Source organism: Serinus canaria, chromosome 8, assembly GCF_022539315.1.
Source record: "Serinus canaria isolate serCan28SL12 chromosome 8, serCan2020, whole genome shotgun sequence".
NCBI classification, from domain to species: Eukaryota; Metazoa; Chordata; class Aves; order Passeriformes; family Fringillidae; genus Serinus; species Serinus canaria.
In genome coordinates, this window is record NC_066322.1 from 6,866,741 (window position 1) to 6,887,639 (window position 20,899).

The window sequence follows — 20,899 nt, forward strand, 5'->3', positions numbered from 1 at the left end:
AATTTTTTTTTAGAAAGATGTTCAGCCCTGTACCATATTTATATCTTTTTGGAGCCTTGTTTTTGATGGAAAATTACCAGAATTTGTGCTGAGACTTGCTTAGTATCTGAGCAATACTTCTTATAACTCAATATAATGTAATAGTTTCAGCAAAGTACCAAATACTCAGTACTTCAAAGCCAATAAAGATGAGCAATCCATTTCCAAATTCCTTTTATTCATACAGCAGATTGATTTACATAAACTAACAAAACAATATTACACTTAAAGTTGATCTTTAACAGTAATAAAAATGTTGCTGCATCACAAAGCTGCAGAAACGTCACTTCCAATCTACAGTGATCACTTGCTAAGGATAAATGGTGCCTGTGGGATTTTTGGCAAACCCAGCATCTCTCTCCCATAATTCTGGGCTGCCTTAAATCCTGAATCAGAAATCCACCCATGTTCAGCAAGAAAGTGTGAATGTTTGCTTAACTTTAAGCCTCTAGGAACACTTAAAGTGGAGCTAAATATTTATGTGATTGAGAGCTTTCCTGAACACAGATTTTTTTTTTTTTTTTTATCCACATTTTAAACTCAGGCAGGGCAAAATGAATTTTTACCTCTGGCATTTGAAAGCAAAAGGACCTGACTGGCTGGACTGCAGTTACACTGCTCACCCCAGTAATGAGAATTTGCCATTGCTGGGGTTTTTTTCTCCTTTCCAGTGCCAGGGAGGAATGCCAGAGGGGAGTGACACCCGTGTTGCACAAACACAGCACAGGTTGCCTTGCTTTAGGACACTTAACTTTCCTATTGAAATCCTCCCTGGTCCTTTGTTTAGCTGTTCTGTTCATGACACTGCCAAAACATGTTTATTCCTCATGCTGTGAATCACCTTTGCAAACAGACAGAGATCAGCATTTGAATCTAACATTCAGCATTTCAGCTCCAGAAAGGGATTTTCAAAGCTTTGAGTACAATTCATATATCCCCTTACTATTAGGGTTGGTTAAGGCAGTTCTGAGGTCTTATTCTAAATGTCAAATAGGTACACAAAACCCAGCAGGAATTAGATCAGATTTCCTTCTGCTTACCCTTGGGTTTTCTTTTGAAGCACAAAACTTTGAATACATGTACTGTACTGTTAGTTCATGAGTTAGACTCTTGGAGTAGAATTCTAAGCAGTGAAAATTGAAAATACAAGAAATAGTGCTGAAGAACTGTGGAAATCATGAACATTTTTTTTTCAAATCAATACTGCAAGCTCCTGGTTGTCAATGCTAAGATTCCAATGTGCACTAACACATCGATCACATTTTTTATAGAAATCAGTGAATTGTGTGAATGTTGCAGTATTGCAAAAGGATTCAGCCAGAAAGAGCAGAAAAAACCCCTGTATTTTAACCCTGCTGTATAGAAATAGAATGGATTATTAATTTTGCAAAGGAAAACTAGAGGGTACATGCTATAATAATATCCCTCATTTTCATGAAATTGATAGCATGTAGTTTATATTTTCCCTCAAAAAAGGGTTTGTTTTTTTTTTCATCAGTGCTGCAGCTACTCTAGTAAGGATCCAATTCAAATTCTGTCTAAATATAAAGGAGCTGTACAATATGGGAAACCTTTATTCTATTACTATTCAGAGCCATGCATGGAAGAACATAGAAGGTTCAAAGGTTTCATTGTAATAGCTACTAAAATGCTTGAATTAAAGAAAATAAAGGGAAAAGCAAGGACCTCCATGAATAACCTGGACACAAAGCCCATCTGTGCTTAGTTGCTGGAGAAGTAAATAGAGAGGGTTTATGTTTGCAAGGCTATGATCATAGAAACATGACCAAGACCACAGGCAGTAATAACCAGAGGCTGTGCACATCAAAATGTCATTGTTTTCTAACCCATCAGAGAACACTGAGGCAAATGCATTGGTGCTGGTTTTTGAGCTCTCCCATATATCCTGTCTTGCCCTCCATGTGTTATCATCTCCTTCTTTTCCCCCACAGAATTTTCCCACCAGCTCCAGACAAACATTAGCTTTTAACTGTGAAAAATGCCAGCTGCAAAAATACAGAGTAAACAATTGCTGGAAAAGCTTCATCCAAATCTCTCCCTTAACAGGGCTTTCTTTATCTTCCTCACAAGGACCTGCACTTGAAAAGGCTTTTTCACTCTCATCTTCCAGCCTGCCTATCAGATGGATTTCTGCCTTTCTGTTTGCATGCTATTTAAATCGAGATTGTTACCTTCTGTGTGTTTAGGGATTGAGCAAAGCCATGATCCATACAAAAATCAGTGCCACTCTGTCATTGTTAGTGCCACTGTCACCTGCTGCCTGGCAGTGCTTTGGGTGAGAGGGTTCAGCACTCCACCTGCATGCTTTAAGCTCTGCATCCCTTTGGTGTCCATCACCAGGGTGCAGTTTGTTGGGAAGTGCATCCCTTGTTGGTGAGGGAGGCTTTCATTCTGGATCCTGGGCTGATTTGCACTTTGTGAGGGGCCCAGAAAAGCAGTCTGTGCAGAGTGTGTGGAATGCTCCCTTATGAGCTTAGTGCCACTTCATGCTCTGCTCTTCAGGACACACTTTGGGCCAGTGCTCACAAACATGGGCTTTAGGTTCTTACCACAGCTCCTGTATGTGCTGACTTTTTTTGGCCTTTTCCCTTTTCCAGACTGATCTCATTGTTTTGAAGCCTCCTGTGGGCCCTGCACCACGAAGGGGATTTGGACTAGAAAACATTTCATTGGTAGCATTATCTTTTTGTACCACCGAGGAGATGTTACTGTTACAACCATTTCAAATCCTACAAAACCTTGTAGCATTTCTTCTCAGTGGCTAAATAATTTCTATTAGGAAAAGGAAAATGTAAGTCTTTTCAGCTGCTTCCTCTTGAGGGATGTAAGATATCCGCAAATTTTGCTAACACGTTCCAGAACAGCCAGCTGTTACTATCCACCTGCAGCCATAATATTGATTGAAAAGAATATAGAACCTAAACATGGATAGCTTCTGTAATTATGCAGAATGAGTTTAATGCATGATGCTACTTCAAATGTCATCTGGCAGTGGCTGCAATGTGGCATGGAATCTATTAGGAAATAATTCAGCTGGTTGAGAAAGTCTCAGAGAAAGACTATGCGCTGTTTTCTTGTATTACTGATTCCTGAAAATAGTCATGGATGAGGAAAAAGGCAATGACAAGACCAACAGGGCTCAGGCACCTGTCAGTTAGCAAATAAAAAGTTTCTCTCACATCCCTGTGGCTCTGCAATTTCCCAGTGATGGAACTAGAAGTGTGTCTTTTGCCAAGGTCTGCATATATATTAAGAGAGAGGAAATAATAAAAGTACTTGTTTTTCCCTCCAAGCTGATGAAATAAAGATGCCTTTGGTTTTTTTTTTCTTTTTTTTTTTTGCAAAAAATTTGACCTTTTGCTGCAAAAAAATGGAAAAAAAAATGGCAAGAAGGTTTTAGCTTCAAACCTGATTTAAATAACTCTGTAGTCTGGTTATATGCCCTGTCAGGACTTGTGCTATTTTCTTTTTGATGAATCAACAGAATTCAATATATGTCTTGTGACACATTTGCAATTCTATTGGAGATTTTGGCCCAAGGGAGCAAGGAACAGGAGTCAGTCTAATTACACAAGTGCTGGCTTTCCAAATGGACATTTCTGAGTTTTCAATTGAAAGTGTCAGATTATTGATGTTCAGATGAAAAGTTAGAACAGAAAGCTGACTTATGATTGCAAGAGAACAATGCTGTTATTCTGTTCATTGAAAAAGTTGCTGCTTTTCCAAAAAAAGGTTGAGTTGGAAAAACTTGGAGTGACTCTTGCTTTCTTAATTTTCGAGTCCAACAGGTCACACAGAGAAGCCAGGTTAGTGGTCAGCCCACAGCATGGGATTACACAGGGAGCAGCAATTCCTTTGTAAATCCTTTTGAAAGCTTCCTGCTGGAAGAGGGTCTTCTCCACAGGTTCCCCCTGACACAAAACTTAAGCAAAAATGAAACCCCAGATGGGGAAGGAACATTGGCTTGCACTGGTCTTACAGCTCCTGTGTGTCTATGCCTCAGCAGATGAGTTTGAGTCAAAGAAAGAACTGCCAGAAAGGACAGATAACTGGGCAAATACCTAAACTAGTAATTATTTGTAAAAGCATTTTTTGCCATTGACACACAGTTAAACCCCATTAGCTGAACACCACTCATACAGCTCGAGGGTGCTGGGCTGGCATCAAACCCAAAATATCTCCCACACACAGACAAATACCACAATAAAGGGTAAACTAATTTAGTAGTTAGCAAAGCATTCTATCCGAGGTGTTGTTGTATTAAAATCCTTTGGGTCTCTTTTAAATGTTGCTCTTTGCAACATCCCAGACTTCAGCATTCCTCTCTTTCAAGTAACTAAATGAAGATCTCTACCAAGGGAAAAACAGCAATAATTCACAATCTGTAATACATTTGCTGCGTCACTTTCCTAAAATTTTGTTGTGTTGTAAAGACCCGACAGTTTCCAGTTAACAAGACACAGGTGCAGCTGATGAGGGAGGCTGGTGGAGCTCTCAGTGGTCCCCAGCATTCTCCCCCCTCTGAAAGTGAGAATTTATGTTCCTCTCCTGAGCATCAGCAGGTTTTGAAAGCTCCTTAGCTGAAGAGAAAAAGGCTAAATGCTGTCAATATTAAAAACTTTTCCATTTGAAAGGACAAGTGTTCCTACAAAGGGAAAAGAAAAGCATGGCTTATTTTAAAATGTTAGCAGTAATGAATGATTTAAATTTGAAAAGGTCAGAAAAACGCTATTTGTAAGTTCTCATTGGGGATTTTGCACAGACCTGACTGTTATATTACTTGTTTTCTTCAGCATTGATAACAGTTGCAGGTGACACTTTTTTCTTGCCATTTGGAAGTCCCTCCAGTGCAATTTATTTTTGTACAGCTTTGTATAAGGTGCTTTGTCAGAAAAGATCCTAAAGACCTTCTGACTCAAATACTGAAATGCAGCACTTTTTTTGGTGAGCAGGCAGCAATCCCGTGTTGCCACTTTCTCACATTCACAAATGATGTCTCAAAATCTCACAAGTCATGAGTTTGGCTCGTTTTTCTTTCTTTGTGGGTTTTTTTTTTCTTTTCTTTCTCTCCTTCTGAAGTAGATCTGCCCTTTAAATGGATGAAAACTTACATCTTTAGCTTTTTTTAAAAAAAAAGAAGGAAAGGATAACCAAGAGTCTTGCCAAGGGAAGAAGCCAGCTCAAAAAAAGGTGCAGGTTTCAGGAATTCACAAAAAACTAATACTTACAGGAGAGGAAAGCAAGATTAAGCAGCATAAGCAAGGCAGAGCCCCGTGATATCCACCACCTTTGGATCTTTAATGTTCACTCAAAGAAAAGAAGCTCAGCTTAATTTCAGCTAAAAGGTCTTACTACTAATACTTAATGCCCAGTTGTCTTATTTTGGCTGGTTAAATGAAGAAATTGTCCATGAATGGCTTCAAGCAATTGGTCCCCAGGTACTTTGAAAGCTCATACTGGTAGCATTCAGCATTGTCCACTGAATTGAAATTGTTACGCTATTAATATTAAATGTATTATATAATTTTAAATATTTATTATATGAATGTTACATCAATATTAAGAAGGCCTGACACTTCCTACTGCAAACCCTATTTTCAGTTAGTTAAAACTTCTCCTACTTGTAATGATTTGACACAAAATTTTCCATGCCAGGTGTCTGCCTCAGGCAGAATTTTGTGGTGTTCTGTGGTGTGTTTGTTTTTTTTTTTCCCTTTTAATGTCAGCCAGAGCTGCACATTTATTTCTGTGAGCAGCCAGCCAGGGAAAACCGTGCAAAATAAACCTGGGAGCCTTTTTGAAGGGACCTAATGTGTCCTGATCCTGGGGGAAGGCACTTAACTTTTGTCAAAGGTGTGACTTTATTTTGAAAACTTGCTTCAGTTGGAAAACCTGCTGGGAGCTGGGTGAACCCTGTGCTCCCACCAGCCTGTTGGACTATGATGCTCAACACAACCATCCACTCCCAGTGCCTTCAGCTCCAAACCAAAGCCACCCTGATGTATGCTTGCTCCCCAAACAGCCAGCAGATCCTTCCAGCACCAGTCAGGAAAACTGCTGGCAATAAGTAGAAAATGTGATGTATTTCAAACACCTTTCCTCCTTTTGTTCATGGCTCATCTTTGTCCTGCTCACCTTAAATATACCGAGCATCCCTTAATACCTGATTGTGCTTTTGATTCCTGAAGTAAGTCTGCAAAGGACTGTAAGGAAAACTAGACATAAATTCAATTTCAATGTCAATTTTAAGGCTAAAGGAATTACCAAGCTTTTCATTTGTTTTCTGTCCCATTGGTTTTATCAGCAAGATACCTTCAAATCCAATCTTACTGCCCATGTTTTGGAAAGATGTCCTCCTCCTGCTTCTCTCAGTAGGAAGAACTTGCCTGCCTTGTCTCATGTTCTCCAACATCTGTCTCAGATTTGGCTGCCCAAGCACAGAGCCTGAGACTGCAGCAGTTGTCTTCCCTCATGCTGTGAAGCCACAACACATCCTGGTGCATCCCCAGGAGCTGGTTTGACTCTGTGCTCTCCTGAGAGGCTTTTCTGCACCATGCTTCTTCCACCTACCTAGAAATTGCAGCTCAGTTTGTCAAAATAATGCAATATATTTAAGATTTTATCCTAAATCTGAAGTGAAGGCACAGAATTATAATTTCTGGTACAGCATCAGTTTGAATATTTCTTATTTTAGTGGTATTTGTAGACTCTCAAATACCCAACAAGTATTTTCATTGTAAAAATTTCCATAATTTTTCTCTGTATTGATGCTCTGGAGACCAGAACCATTTATAGGGAATTTTAAGTACATTTAATCTAGTTTTATTTTCTTAATTTGACATGTCTCAAATTCTTGAATACTCATTTTGGAGTATCTCAATTATATTGCTTATAAGATGACAATCTTGTACATCTCTATGACTGATATAATAATTCAGAATAGCGATACTTTTCTTGCAAAAAATGAAAGAATATGATAGATATTCTAGAAACAAGAATAGAATTGTTTGTTCCTAGTCCTTTTGCTCTTTACACTGCCTAACCGGTATGTTTAAGGATAGAAGTATAGACAGAAATTAGACTAAAAATTAGATTTGTTCAGCAAAACTTTGATTGCTGTATCACAGCCTTTTATGACAGCATTCAGTCCAAAGCTGTTTGCATACCTTATTGAGCAAGCTGCATATTTTTCCAGTGTGTGTATCCAGCGTGCATCCTGTAGTCATTACATTTTTGCACACTCCACTGCCTGAGCTGCATGGACTATTTTAACCATCACCAGGAGCGCTTGACGGAGTTCAGCTGCTCATTTGAGTGCTTGGGTTTGTGTGCTTTATGGCTTCAGTGGTGTGTGTGTGTGTTGATAAAAGTTCTGCTCTGTGCTGTTGAATTTTTGGTTCTGCCAGTCTAGCGGGGTGCCACGCTGGGGGAATGGCGCGCGTTGCTGAGCGCTCGGAACGCGACGATCGGCAGCGTTGTGTTAAATGAGCTGCATATTTTTGTTTTTATATACATTGCTTACCCAGTTGTGTACGTTTGCCCAACTCATTATACAAAATAAGCTTGATTGGAATAAGAACATTCTCTACCAGCTGTCTGCTCTGAGTCAGTATGGAACAAAATTAGCAACTTTCCCTTTCCAACAGTGACATGATTGCATCCAAAGTTTAAGGCAATTGGTTTGGAGATCTTGTTTGTTTCATTCACTCCATGCAAACATCAAGATTAACAAACCAATTTGTTGCAACTTAATTTGTTTTCAAAAATATGAACAGAGTTAAGTAACAGAGGAAAATTTGAACATTCTAATAGAGGGAAATGTTTCCATGTGGAGCACAAAGCATGCAGAGACCTGAATTCCATTCTCTGACTTAAAGCCATCCACTATAAACATTAGATAGAAAATAACTAGAGATCTCTAAAAGTGGATGTTTCATCAGATAAGGAATATCCTAAATACCTAAAATTACAGACATAACATTCTGTAAATTAGAGTGCATTCTTTTATCCAGAGTTGTAAAAATAAGTGCATCTCATGACCACTAGAAAATCTCAAAATACGGGAAAACTGTTGTGCTGGGATATGTAGTTTCCCTACTGCCTTTGATGCAAAATTGAATTACCACCTTCAAAAAAGTGATTTTCCCAGCTTGCTAGTTTTTCATGTCAGTTCTAGTCAAACCTACAGGTTATTTTTAGATTTTGCTTTTACTGATTGCCAGAATTTGCAGCATACAAGTATGTGCTCCCATTCACAAAATCTTCAGCACTACCTTACCTCAAAAAAACCTTAATTTTTCTTGAGTACAGAGCCACTTAGGGCTATGCAGTTTACCTGGCTTCCTACCTGCCCCATATGAAAGGATAAATGTACCTGGATCCTGTTTGTGTCCCACTGCTGATTCCTTTCATTTTAATCTTCTCACTCCCTGTTGCCTGAGCAGACTGCCTGGAAGGTCCAGATTTGTTTTTGCAAAGTTTTACATATGAAAGCTTATTGTTTTAGTCAAAAATTTTTTGATTTTAAACAGTGATCAATCAGTTCTTAGGCTTCTTGTGGACCACTATGAAGGGTGCCAACATTACAAGAGCTTGCTCTAAAGGAAAAGTGTGAATATAATTTTTAGTGGTTTGTCTTCACTTCTACCTTTAAAAAACAAATGTACAGAGAGACATAGAAACGTATCACTATATTGTGGACTGTTTTATAAAAACTAATTTAGACTTTGCATTTTGTTTTCTTGGAGTACATCAACACTGGGTATCAAAAGAGTTCAACAAATGAGGGATACTGCATTTGCCATCTGAAAAGTCAGTGTAGTCCATGAGATGAGCTAGATCCAATTTAGACTTTCTTAACGGAGACAGAATAAGTAATTTTGTATGAAATTACTTGAAGCAGACAGATGGTAAAGAAAAAGGTTTTGTCTCTGTTTTCTCTTGTCTTCCCCCTGCATTAAATTGCTTTTAGTATCAGTCCATTACACCTAAAGATCTAAATTCTATGCTTCCCTTGACCTATTAAACATCATCTTCAGTTTTCCCAAAGTTTTAGTTTAAACTAAAATCAGATTTAGAATATTTTCTTCTTATCTATCACATTCAAACAACTGTTGGCTATGTGCAATTTCTGGGTAGGTATCCTGTACTCTTCTTCCTTTTGCCAGAAAAAAGGAAATTTTCCTTACTTTGGGGAAAAAAAATCAGAAAACTATAACACGACAAGAGGTTTTACATTGTTGGGGAAAAGAAAATATTCACTGAATGGGTTGTTAAGGATTGGAACTGTCCTCTAAAGGAAGTGGTCACCTTCTCCAGAGGGATGTGGATGTGGTGCTCAGGGACGTGGTTCAGCCATGGACTTGGCAGTGCTGGATTAATGGCTGGACTTGATCTTGGAAGTCTTTCCCAGCTTCAGCAATTCTGTGTTTCTATGCTATGACTCTGTGAAGCAGTTAGAAGGTTTTCACAAGGAATGCTACCCGATCTCCCAGCCTTCCATCCACCTCTGTAATGTTCACTGCAGCACACTGGACTAGCTCTGCTCATTTTTTCGTCTGGCTAGGATTCCTACTGAAAAATCAGTGTGCTAAATTAAAAACATATATTTCATGTGTATCAATGCAGCGGGAAACAACATGGACATTTTAAATACTTGGAACAGACAGGATATCCATTATCTGAGTCTATGGAGAATACCAATAATTCATAAGGTACACATCTGTTGCACATGTTATTCGTGTATATTTTTATTCATCTGGTATAGACTATACATGTAGAAAGTCTTTCAGAATTTATACCTGGTCTCTTTTCTTTTCCTTTTTTTTCCCCTCCAGAGAGTAATTTTCAATGTTGTTAACTTCAGTAAAACAAAAAGCCTCTACAGAGATGGGATGGCTCCAATGGTGAAATCCACAAGCAGACCGAAATGGTGAGTTATTCTCTCAAAGAATTAATGAGATAAACGAGTTTTACTTGGCACTTGTACCAAAGCCCCCATGGTTGGGGAGCACTTTTACCTGGGAGTATGGGAACCTTGCTGCAGCAGTGTTGTGAGCAGAGGTTCTCTTTGGAACAGAAGTGAATGTGAATTCTGGAGGCCCCTGTAGTGCCTTGTTCCAAGTGCCACGACTGAAGGGATGTCCATTGGAGCAAACTGAGGAGTCAGGGCTGGGGGCAAATTGTTTTTCAGCGACTTTCCAGCTCTCAGGACAGTAATTGTACCATTTTTCACCTGCATTAATTTCCCAGAAAAACCCTGGAAATTTTATGGGAGATAGGCTGGACTGGGGTTGGTCTGGTTTTGAAAAGCTGCTTAGAATTGTTCTGCCTGTTTTGGGGTGGCTGGAGTTGGGGGGGAGGAATGTGAGCTTTGAGCTCTGCCACGTGAGTTGACCTCATGTGAACGAGCAGTGCCTGGTCTGAGGCAGAGGGAGGCCAAACAACCTCATATCAGCTACATAAAATGTACAAAATGGGAACTCATGTGCATATTAAACATGTGAATGCCCATATAGATTGTACATTTTCTCAAAGCAAATGTAATGAAATATCTACTGTGAATAATAATATGTAAATCTAGTGAGTCTGAATGCATGCAAGACTCCCAAGAATTATTTGATTTGCCTTTGCCAGGAGACTTGTTTGAATATGGATAGTGAGGTTAGGCCAGAGGTGTACAGTAAGTTATTCCTGTCAGCCTTCACAGCTGCTACTTTTTATTGGTTAATTAGTAATACATTTGATCAAGCTGGACATTATCTGGGCTTTATGAATATATCTTTCTTAAATGCTTCAACTGTCACAAATTTTCCACTCACAAGATGGAAATGGTGGTCACAGGATTGTTCTCATTGTGTGGCTTCCTCTTCACATGACCAGCAGAATGGATATTTGGCTTTTTGTCTCGGTGGCAAGGTCATATGGACAAAAGAAGTGACTCACAGTACAGTTAGTGGACTGAGTCAATTCCAGTTCAATAGGAACATGTAATAACATTGAAAATTAATTTAAAAAATCCATTGCATTTAGTGTTTTTGTAGCAAAAGCCATGCTAATTGTGTTTACTATTTAACTTCAGAAAAATCTTTTGGGGCATTTCAGGACCACATTTATCAAGCATATTTTAATCATCTTTCAAAACCTTTTGCTGTTCTCACTGGGGTCTGGTATTTGCAGCTAAGTGTATTGTGTTTTAAGTTTATCTATAAATCAGATATTGCTTTCATACAAATTTTATGCCTTACTTTGGTTTCAAATTAAAGTGTAAATCTTACAAAACAATGCAAAATGGACTTATTTTTTTAGAACATAGAGGCTCCTTCACTATTTTTAAAACAGATTTCTCTTCAATTTCCCTGGAGATCTATTTATTTTTGTGTTTTATATTTTTAGAGGATATATTTTGCTCCCATGAAAGTGAGGAATGAATAATATTGCCTGAAGCCAGGCACAGTGTAGGCAGCAGGTGCTGAGCAGCTTCCTTTTACAGGGCTACTACCACACTTTAATCCTGTTTCAAAAATTCAAGATGTAATTTTTTTTTTCTTTAAAAAGGATGATTATTCTATTAAGATATTTTTATTTTTTCCTAATAGTCTGCATATGAAAACATCTTGCTCTGCTTTGAAGGTGCACATTAATTCATACTGTTATCAGGGACCTCAGTGATATTGGGGTCTACTCAGTATAATTTTCTGTCTTGATGTTAATAGGATTTATGCATGTGTTTGCCAAGTGGGAAAACATATATATTATTTTTGGATATATGAGCTCTATCAGGGCTGTCTTCCATTTGGATTATGCCTTTCACAGTTACCTCTGTATCTGTTTCCATGGCATTCTAGTGCAACCTGTAAACAAAATTTCCTCTTTCTCTGTTTGCTGCAATAGGATTTAGCAGCCCTGGCAGCTGCTGTGGCAGCACACAGGTGGCTCTGGTCCTTGAACACCAGCAGGGCAATATCCAGCTGCATGGATTGGATCCTCTTTGATGTTTTGCATGTATTAGTCCTGTAAGCAATTCTGCATCATTCAGTGCTGCAAAAGTGCTGAGCTCTAGGTGAGGGGAGGAAGGTGTGGAAGGAAACTCTTGGAACTCTCCACCTCATATTAGGGTTTATGTCAGCAGAGCAGTTTTTGTGGGCACAATGTAATTCAATTAGAAAATGATATATTAATTACAAAAAGCTGAAGAAACACTAAAGGTTTCAAAATCCATTTAAATACCAGCAGCCATGGGCTACAAATACTTTGTAGCTCAGGCCTCATCTCTGAACTCTTTATGAAATATTTGAGGAATTAATCATTATTGTGCCTGCATTTGTTCTGTGCCAAAATTCACCCAGCTTCCTCTGCCCACACTGATAGGCACACCCCTGTGTCACACAGAACTATCCCACTCCCCTTTTTAGATGATCAGTTTTTACTTTTAGATGATAAAGTGCCTTTTTTCCTTTTTGCATTTGAGAGATGTAGGTACATCATCCCTCTTAGTAGCAGATGTTCAAGCCCGAGTTAAGGCTTTTTGCTTTAAATGAAAACTCCTCCTGCGTTCAGGCTAGAATTTGACTGTATTGCTCACAAACCCCTGCATATCAAAAGCAGATTGGCCTCAAGAGACTGTGAATTTTAATATTTGTTTTGAAGGTGGTTATGCAAACATGGCTCCGAGCTTTGCAACACTTTGTGAGTTTGATTCTTGACTCTGGAACAAATTGCTGCCAAGTGCTCTTGAAGTAGAGAGTGTGTCAAACAGAGATCAACGTTTTTGACCTGTATTCTCTTGCCCTGTGGGGTAAGATCTTTAAATGCAGACAGCATCAAGGTTCAGCTCAGTGTTACTGATGTAAATGGAGTGTTTCACTGTCATCAAAGCACTCCATGTGGACACAGATGTTCTGCTGTTGACATATTCTTCTCTTTTGAGGCAAGGCCAAACATTTCCAGTAATGAGCTACTGAAAAAGAGGAAGCACTAAGGATATCCTTGAGGGATAAGGAAGAATATAGGTTTCACTGTAAAGAAAAAGATTTCTTTAAAAAAAAAAAAAAAAAAAATTAAAGCCTGGAAAAAATTTCTGATTAAAATGATGTATATGTTTTCCCCTCATGAGGTCATGGACAGTAAATAGTAAGGGATTCTATCAGTTGTACCAAATTCACTGCATTGAAGCACAGCTCACATACAGAAATTCAGCAATGTGTCACACCTTGTGACATCAGTTGCTTTCCACAGCAGACTGGACAAGATAAAACTCCAGATGTTCTTACCAACCAAGGGAACAGGCTGTGTCACTTAAACATTTTGCTGAAAATTTACTGGTTTTTCAGCTGTCTTGCAGCAAGATTTTAGAGAATTGGAGGGTATTTTAAAATCAAAAATTACTATATATAAATTTTTAATATAAAAACCTCAGTATCATAGAGACCTGTTCTGGTTTGCCTGTGTCTGTTTTTCCTGTTTAGTGGATATGAAGAATGTGAAGGGAGGTGGATTTGAGGAAATTGAATTTTTGCTGTGTTTATGGACCTTGTGATGTAATCCTGTTTTTCCTTGCTGCTTGATTTAAGTACAACATTATTTTGTTGCAGTTTTTTAATCATGATTTCACACTAAGAGCTCTGTCTTTGGAAGTAAAGGTAGCAAAAAAGCCTGCCATGTGGGCATAGCAGTGGAAGACCATCTAAGTACATATACTGTACTAATTTATTGATTGCAGAAAGTTTTACAAGTTTCTCAAAGTTAAATAGAAGAGTGAATTGTTGGAGAGGCAGCAGATTTTCCAAATGATGAAGTGAGCAAATATTCCCTTTGGGCAGAGAACAGCTATAACTCTTGATTATTCAGTGTGAGCATTGCCTCATTGGGGACATTAGTTTTTCAAATTGTGCTAATCTTTTAAAAGTAACAACTGGCCACTCATCACCTTAGGTATTTCAGCAAGATCATGTGCAAAACTCTAATTAGTATTTATAGAACAGCAACTCTTCCCAGTAGAATAGTAGCAGTAGCTGGCAAATATCTGGTTGACACCTGTTAAGTCTTTAGACATCCATTGTATTTTATTCTGCATTTCAAATGAGCAGAGAGCAGTAGGTGAAGTCCCCATAATTAAGGGATAAAGGATAATAAATAACATGGCTCTTGAGTGGATGAACACAAGGTTAAAGGCTGTTCTGCAGTTTTGATGCTGTATTTCAGGAACTGTTTGTTTGTAAGTAACAATGCTAGCTAAAATACTATTGAGCCTTCAGCAGACGGAGGATTTATGTCTAGATCTAAATGTGTTTTGTTTATAATGTCAGATTTCAAACTGCTTCTTGGCAAAGCAGCTGCTTTCTTCCCTGTCTTTTATCTCACTCAGCAGTGATGGTTTTTAGCTGGGTAGGCCCCTTCCCTAGCAAGCACTCTGCTACCTCTGCTGCTAAAACATCTTCTGCTAAATGCTCCCAACACATTGCTTCTGAAGTGTTTTTCTTTTCCAGCAAACCTGGAAGCACAGAAAAACTTCTGGGTAATTAATTCAAATTTGAATCTTGATGTATCTTGGTAAATATTGTCATGATGAGGGATTTTGGTAGACATCAAGAAAAGCAATGTAAGTTTTATGAACAATACTCCCATATGTTCCATTCATCAGAAGGGGACAAGTCTGAGAAAATCTGAATTTTGAGTAGCTAAAATGTGTCGCTTCTTGCCAAGTTTCTTTAACATTTGTGTCTACAATGCAGTGTTACAATCACTACCATGTCTACCAGGCTGCATTATACATTCTGAGACTTTCAGCAGCATTTTTAGTATGTATTTATATATCTTTAGCCATAAGATAAGCTGTTTGTGAAATGAGCTGTCATTTGTGGTGAAACAGTTTGAGAATAAAGCACTAAATATATATATAGCTTGCTAATCTGAAAGACTAAAATTGCTTACTATGAAATATGTAGCAGGCTGGGGCTAGTGATAACATCACCTGAATTTAGGTGAGGAAGATGAACAAGCTGTTAGCATTACCTGATTCTTTCCTTGGCCTGTTTTACAGCTTTGGCTACTCTTGGAGGTTTGTTCTTTTGCCAGCTCTGTGATGTCATGTGTGCTTGCTCCTGCTTTGCTGAGGGATGTGGTGAGGATGCTTTGGGAGGCTCAGGGATGTGGCACAGGTGGGTGGTGAGGCAGCCCCTGCCAGGTGCAGCTCCAGCTCCTCAGAGCTGCCCCCTCCCTCATCCTGCACAGCTCTGCACCAGTGGGGGTGGGCTCAGGGTAAAACCAAGATTTCAAGGCAGAGAAAGAGGACTTAGGCTGGGTCTGGGTCGTGGCAGAGATCCAAAATCAGCTGTACAGCTCCAAGCACAGAGCAGCAAGGGAACTGGGAAGAAGTCGCTGAAGCAGGGGCAAGGGAATGGGGGTGGCAGCTGCCACAAAATGCCTTGAGAACTGTCTGTGGAAGCACAGCCTTCCTTTCAATCACAGCATTCCATTTGGAGAAAACAGGGGCAAAGGCATTTCAGTATCAACCCTTTGAAATCCCACGTTGAGTGAAAAGCAGGAGTTTTGTCTTGGCCTTAGTGCAGCTCTTTGGAAGAAAATGAGATCTTTTTAGACAGCTTTCAGGTTGGCATGTATATTAAAGTGAAATAACTGCCAATCCCTGGGTAAATTAATGTTTTTGTGCATCTTGCAAAATTACAAAAGAAACGGTTCTAACCACTCAAAAAACCTATAAAAGAAACACTCTCTTCCTCTTTCCCAGCTCAGCAAAGGTAGAAGATTCCTGGAAGTAGAGAGGAGATTCCATATCACTGTCATGAGCACCAGCTTTTGTGGAAATAGAGGAGATATTATATTCTGCTGAAAAAATGTATGAGTCAGATCCCAAAATTAATGTGTTTATTGTGTAGATTAAATGGGATTTGTGTCAAGAATGTAAGTTACATTTTATTGGAGGGATACTTCACTGCAAATTTAAGATGGAATTATGTTGGAGAAAACTAATAACAAAGAAATTAATACAAAGAAAGGCAAATGAGTTTTAGGGTTCAAAGAGAAAATGATGAAGTTCCAAAGGCTGCTATGCCATCATGAAAAACCCTAGCTGTTTTATATGTATGTGTGTGTTGCCTCATCATTTATCTAACTGATCTCCTATAAATCAATTTATTTAGATTACAGCAGAGTCAAAAGGCCCCAGCCAGGATCAAGACTTATTGTGCTTAGTGCTGTGGAAACATAAAAACAGACAAAGTCCTTTTCTAAAGTTGTGAAAATTTTATGATTGATTTCAGTAGGAGCAAAGTTAGGCCAATACTGAGCACTTCTGAAAATTCCATCCTTAAAGATTTATCCCAAGCAGTAACTGTTTAAAAAATGACATACTGCTTACATAAGAGTCTAAATATTTGATGGTTACAGTATTTACATCTAAAACACCAGAGGCTATGTGCTTTAATACCTCAATCTGTTTCCCATATACTCTGTCAACATGAGTTCCCTGCACTGATTGAGGGCACTCTGTGATCCCTAAGGTTGTATTCATGAAAGGTTACCCTTGGCACTACTTTATTCATGAAAGCTTTGAAGCCCATAGGAAACAAATGAGTTTGTTCCTGTTAGGTGCATTTTTGTCATCTATAAATACTTAATTACTGGGGTTCTGATGAGAACTCCAAAAACTCTTAAAAGCACACAGTTGTGTGAAAATAGCTCCCCCATCACCGGCGCAAGCCACAAAGAAATTTGCAGTTGGGAGATTTTTGTGGCAGTTTAAAACAACTGAATTGTAGGTTTTTCCCACTACAGTCCATGGTATTGAGTTTAATAGCTGCAAAATATGACCAGAGCTGTGCATTATATCCCATCCTGAAACAGGTCATTCTCTCTCCTCAGGTGATGGGCATTTGGTGGAACTGATTGCATGAAAAGTGTTCACAGAACTGGGTCCCTAACCTTGGCAGGTTTAACAAAAAGTACATAAAATTGAAGCTTTTTTTCCCCTGAAATGAGTCTGTAAGTTAGATAAATATGGGCAGCCCTGAGCTCAAAGTAGAGTCAAACTACCAAGAGGACATTGCAGCTTTTCATTGCAATTTTATACTTTGGACTAATGGAGTGAAGCAGAATGAAAATCACCTCTGTTAAGAATGGCATTTATCAGCTGTAAGTACTTAGTAGTAAGAGCTCTACACAGACAAAGCTGAGTGTCACCAAGAAATGTACTTGAAAATCAGACTGTTAACACAAAACTACACAAATAAGAGCCAAAAACTGTAATCAGAAAATGTAACATCTCTTTAAGAATCTTATAATGGTCTGAAGAGTGCTAGACAAGTTGAATTTAACAAGATGTAATAACCTATGACATAATATAATTGAGAATGCACCAGGACGCAGCACAGTCGGGTTAAATTTTGGCTTTCCTTCACTTAGCCTTGCAACTTTAAAGATCTTTCAACACAGGGTTTTAAAAATACATAGTCCTGTTTAAATTTACATATGGCATCAAAGCATAGAATGTGCAATACATCAGAAATACAATTCTAAGCAAAGTTAGGGCTGAAACACCCAGCCTAATATTTTAAAATGTTTGTTTGGATCATTAACAACTAAGTTTTTTATTCATTTGCTGTGAAGAAGCAATATTTAGTGCAGAGGAAAAGGTGTGAACTTCTGATAAAAGTGAGACTGTTCTTGGGCACTTGCCTTATATTTGAGGTGCCATGGTGAAAGTCAGAGCAGTGAGTTCCATTGCTCTTTTAATAGAAAATAAAATAGGAGACAAAAACATTTTGCTGCACTGTGGAAATTGAGAACTGTAGAGAAAACAAGCAGTAAATAAGTATGGCAAGTGATAATGCAGGATGAGAACATTAACATAATAGGTGCTGTATATTGAACTTGGACTCATGGGATTCAACAGTGGTACACAAACCCAAAAGATAAAAACCTGGGGTTTATGCTGTGATTACTTGGGATAAGTTATGAATTAACTTCTGTAGGATATGGCACAGGTTTGAGAGAATTAAAATTTAACGATAATACAATAGGGATAAGATCTTTCCTGTATCTTTAGATGCTGAGGCAGTGCCTAAAATTTGTTTTTTAAAACTGCTTCAAGTAGGATTATTGAATTCCAGCGTGAAAGTGAAACTTTGTCTTCCTGCTCCACTCTATTAAGCATCTCTGAGATTGAAAACCTAGCAAGAGCTCTCCTAGTGTGATTAGAAAGTATCCAATATTTTTTGGCAGCAAATACTAATTCCAGTCATTCTGTCTAGTACTGCTCAGGCAGCAGGAGGATAACTGGCTGTCAGAGGTTTTGGGTAATGGAAAGGTGAGGCTCCAGGCTCTCAGTGGAAAGCTGGCAGCTTTGCTGACAGTTCCCTGCCTCTGGAAAATCAGGGTGCTGCTGGGGTGAGGGGTCTGGGCAGGGCTGGTTCCTGGCTGGAACAGCATCCCTTTGGAAACCAAGGTGTGTGTGCTCACTCTGCTGATCTGCCCCAAAACCTGTGGCTGAAGGAATGGGGTCATGAGAAGCACGGTCATGAGCAGAAAGTGTCCTCTCAGCAGCTCAAGGATTAGACTTTCAGTAAGGATTGGGTGTTAATTTATGAGGGACTGGTACCAGGTAACTAGACTTGTAGTAAAATGACATGAAATGGTAAAATTAGTAACTTCCCTAACAGGGAGTTGCTGTTGAGATTGGGGAAGAAAATGGTGTTTCTGTTTGTTTTTTGTTTGAAGACATCACTGTTTTTTAGCCTTTCTGGGGTGCTGCTGTAAAAAATGCTGAATTCATTCTGTGGAGAATTCTTTTGGAATTGTTTACTGGAAATATGTGATACTGTTTACAAAATTTATAGGCAGAGACATTTCAGCTCAAGATAAAGAGATTCAGCTTGAAAGGATAGATTTAGCATAGAAAGAAAATGAGGAATATCCAAGTTAAAATAACTTACTGTGCCTTTTAATATGTGATAAAATCCTCTCCTAATATTTTTCCTAGTGGAATTAAAAACCACCAGTACCTCATGGCTTCACAACCAGAAGTGCTATAATAATTTAGCTTTGATAAGAAAAAGAATTTTTTCCCCCATCTGCTGTGGTACTGGATACTTTAATGTTCTTATGGTTGTTTTTTAAATGTCATTCAGTCAAAGAAGGGGAGTCATGTAGCATGTGTATTTTTCTGTGTAGTGTTTTATTAAACATAATTCCCTGGGCTCTCCTGGGGGACTGTCTCCATCCTGGGGGTACTGGTGGAAAGGATTGTGATGCCAATCCTGCCCAGGAAGTGTTTGGCTTGTTTCAACTCTGTGAACTTGAGGAATGACTCAGCCAGGGGAAAAGTGCTGCTGCATGTGCAGTCAGAAGGGCTTTACCTTCAGGAGCAGCTTCTGTAGCTAAAAGCAAAGATAAGTAGGGAAGGAAACACGTTCAGATTCACTGAGTGTTAACCCCTGCAGGGAAAAAGCTGATTCTTGCTTTGAAAAGAGGAGAAAAAAAAAAGAAAAAAAAAGAGAAGTACTGTGTGTGTACCTGGTGAAATGAAGGGGAATTGATTTAGGTGGGATTGATGGATATAAATAGAATTTTCTGTATAAGTTAAAAAACAAATCGACTATAAACCCTGTGCTGTGTGTCACGCTCTTCAAGAATACATGTTCATATTAACTGTTCCATTCCTGCCTGAAATCTGGGGGTTTTAAAACCAGAAAGTTATTTACAATTGGAGAATGCTCATCTGGAGGACATTTCCAAGAGAGTGGAAATTTCCCAGCTGATGTGAGGTACTTGTAAATCAGAAGTTGACATCTGTGATCTGTGTGGCTGCAGTCTTTGACAAGAGTCTCAGAGTACAGGGAAGTGAACAGGGCATCCTGGATTTGTCCTTTCTAATACTCATCAGCTTGTTTCTGTGTGCTATGAAAGTACAGAAACCAATAACCTAGATGAATCATAAATGTCCGGGGTGGGTGTGTTGGTATTTTTGCATGGGGATGCTCCTTCAGTTTGTTTCCCTTTCCTTTTCTTTTGGCAAAGAATTCCAAGTTTGCATTAAGGAGCTGGGCTTTAAAAACATATCTGGGTAGGGGAATTGAAGGAGGGATACAAAGGGCCAAAAAAATAGTAGCCTGGAGTGAAATGTGCCTGGGACCTCTGGATACTGAAATTAAAGAAGGAAATAAATTACATGTTGACTGCATGTTCTTCTAGATAGAAAAGAAACAGCCAGCTTAACCATAAGCAAGGCTGGAAAACTGTATTTTAGTTCTTAGCAGCTGCTGCACAACAGAGCAGAGTGTTTGCATTCACAGTACTGCCACTGTGTGGTTTCCCCTGAAATTCTGCAGGTGAGGAAAACTCTTCTCCAGTGAATTATCAAGACACTTAGAGCAGCATGTAGGTGTGGGAAGGAGAGTGATGGCAGTGAAAATGGCATGGTGCATTCCCAAAGGTTTGGTTTTTTGGTTTTGGTTTTGATTTCAGTTTGCCTCCCTTGAAGGAGGGATTTCATGCTTGAAAAGTTTCTGCTCTCCAAATAGAGGTTTTCGGCACAACCTGATATTTCAATACCCTAATGTTTGCAGTTGAATGTGAGGGTTTCCTTTTGTTCTTTGTTTCAAAGGTTGGTACACAATTTTAGGTCCAAACCAAACTTGTTATTAGAGTTTCTTTTGAAGGTTTCAGTTTTTGGAAATTACAGTGCAATGAAATAAAGATATCCCCTGACAGAATCTTCTGCTAACATAAATAAAGGCTGTTTGTAGCTTTAATTTAACAAGTAATTAATAAAAGCTATCTCTCTTGAAGCCACCAAAAATGTGAATTAATGTTTAGAAAACCT

The 20,899-nt window shown here is 38.7% G+C and overlaps 1 protein-coding gene across 1 annotated transcript in view; it reads left to right on the forward strand.

Moving 5' to 3' along the window:
- AGBL4 (AGBL carboxypeptidase 4) overlaps window positions 1–20,899 on the forward strand; it is an 856,716-nt gene that overhangs the window by 205,719 nt on the left and 630,098 nt on the right. Inside the window, exon 4 of the mRNA XM_050977508.1 lies at window positions 9,897–9,991. Within this exon, the coding sequence (XP_050833465.1) occupies window positions 9,897–9,991 (95 nt within the window). The remainder of the gene's footprint in view (window positions 1–9,896; window positions 9,992–20,899) is intronic.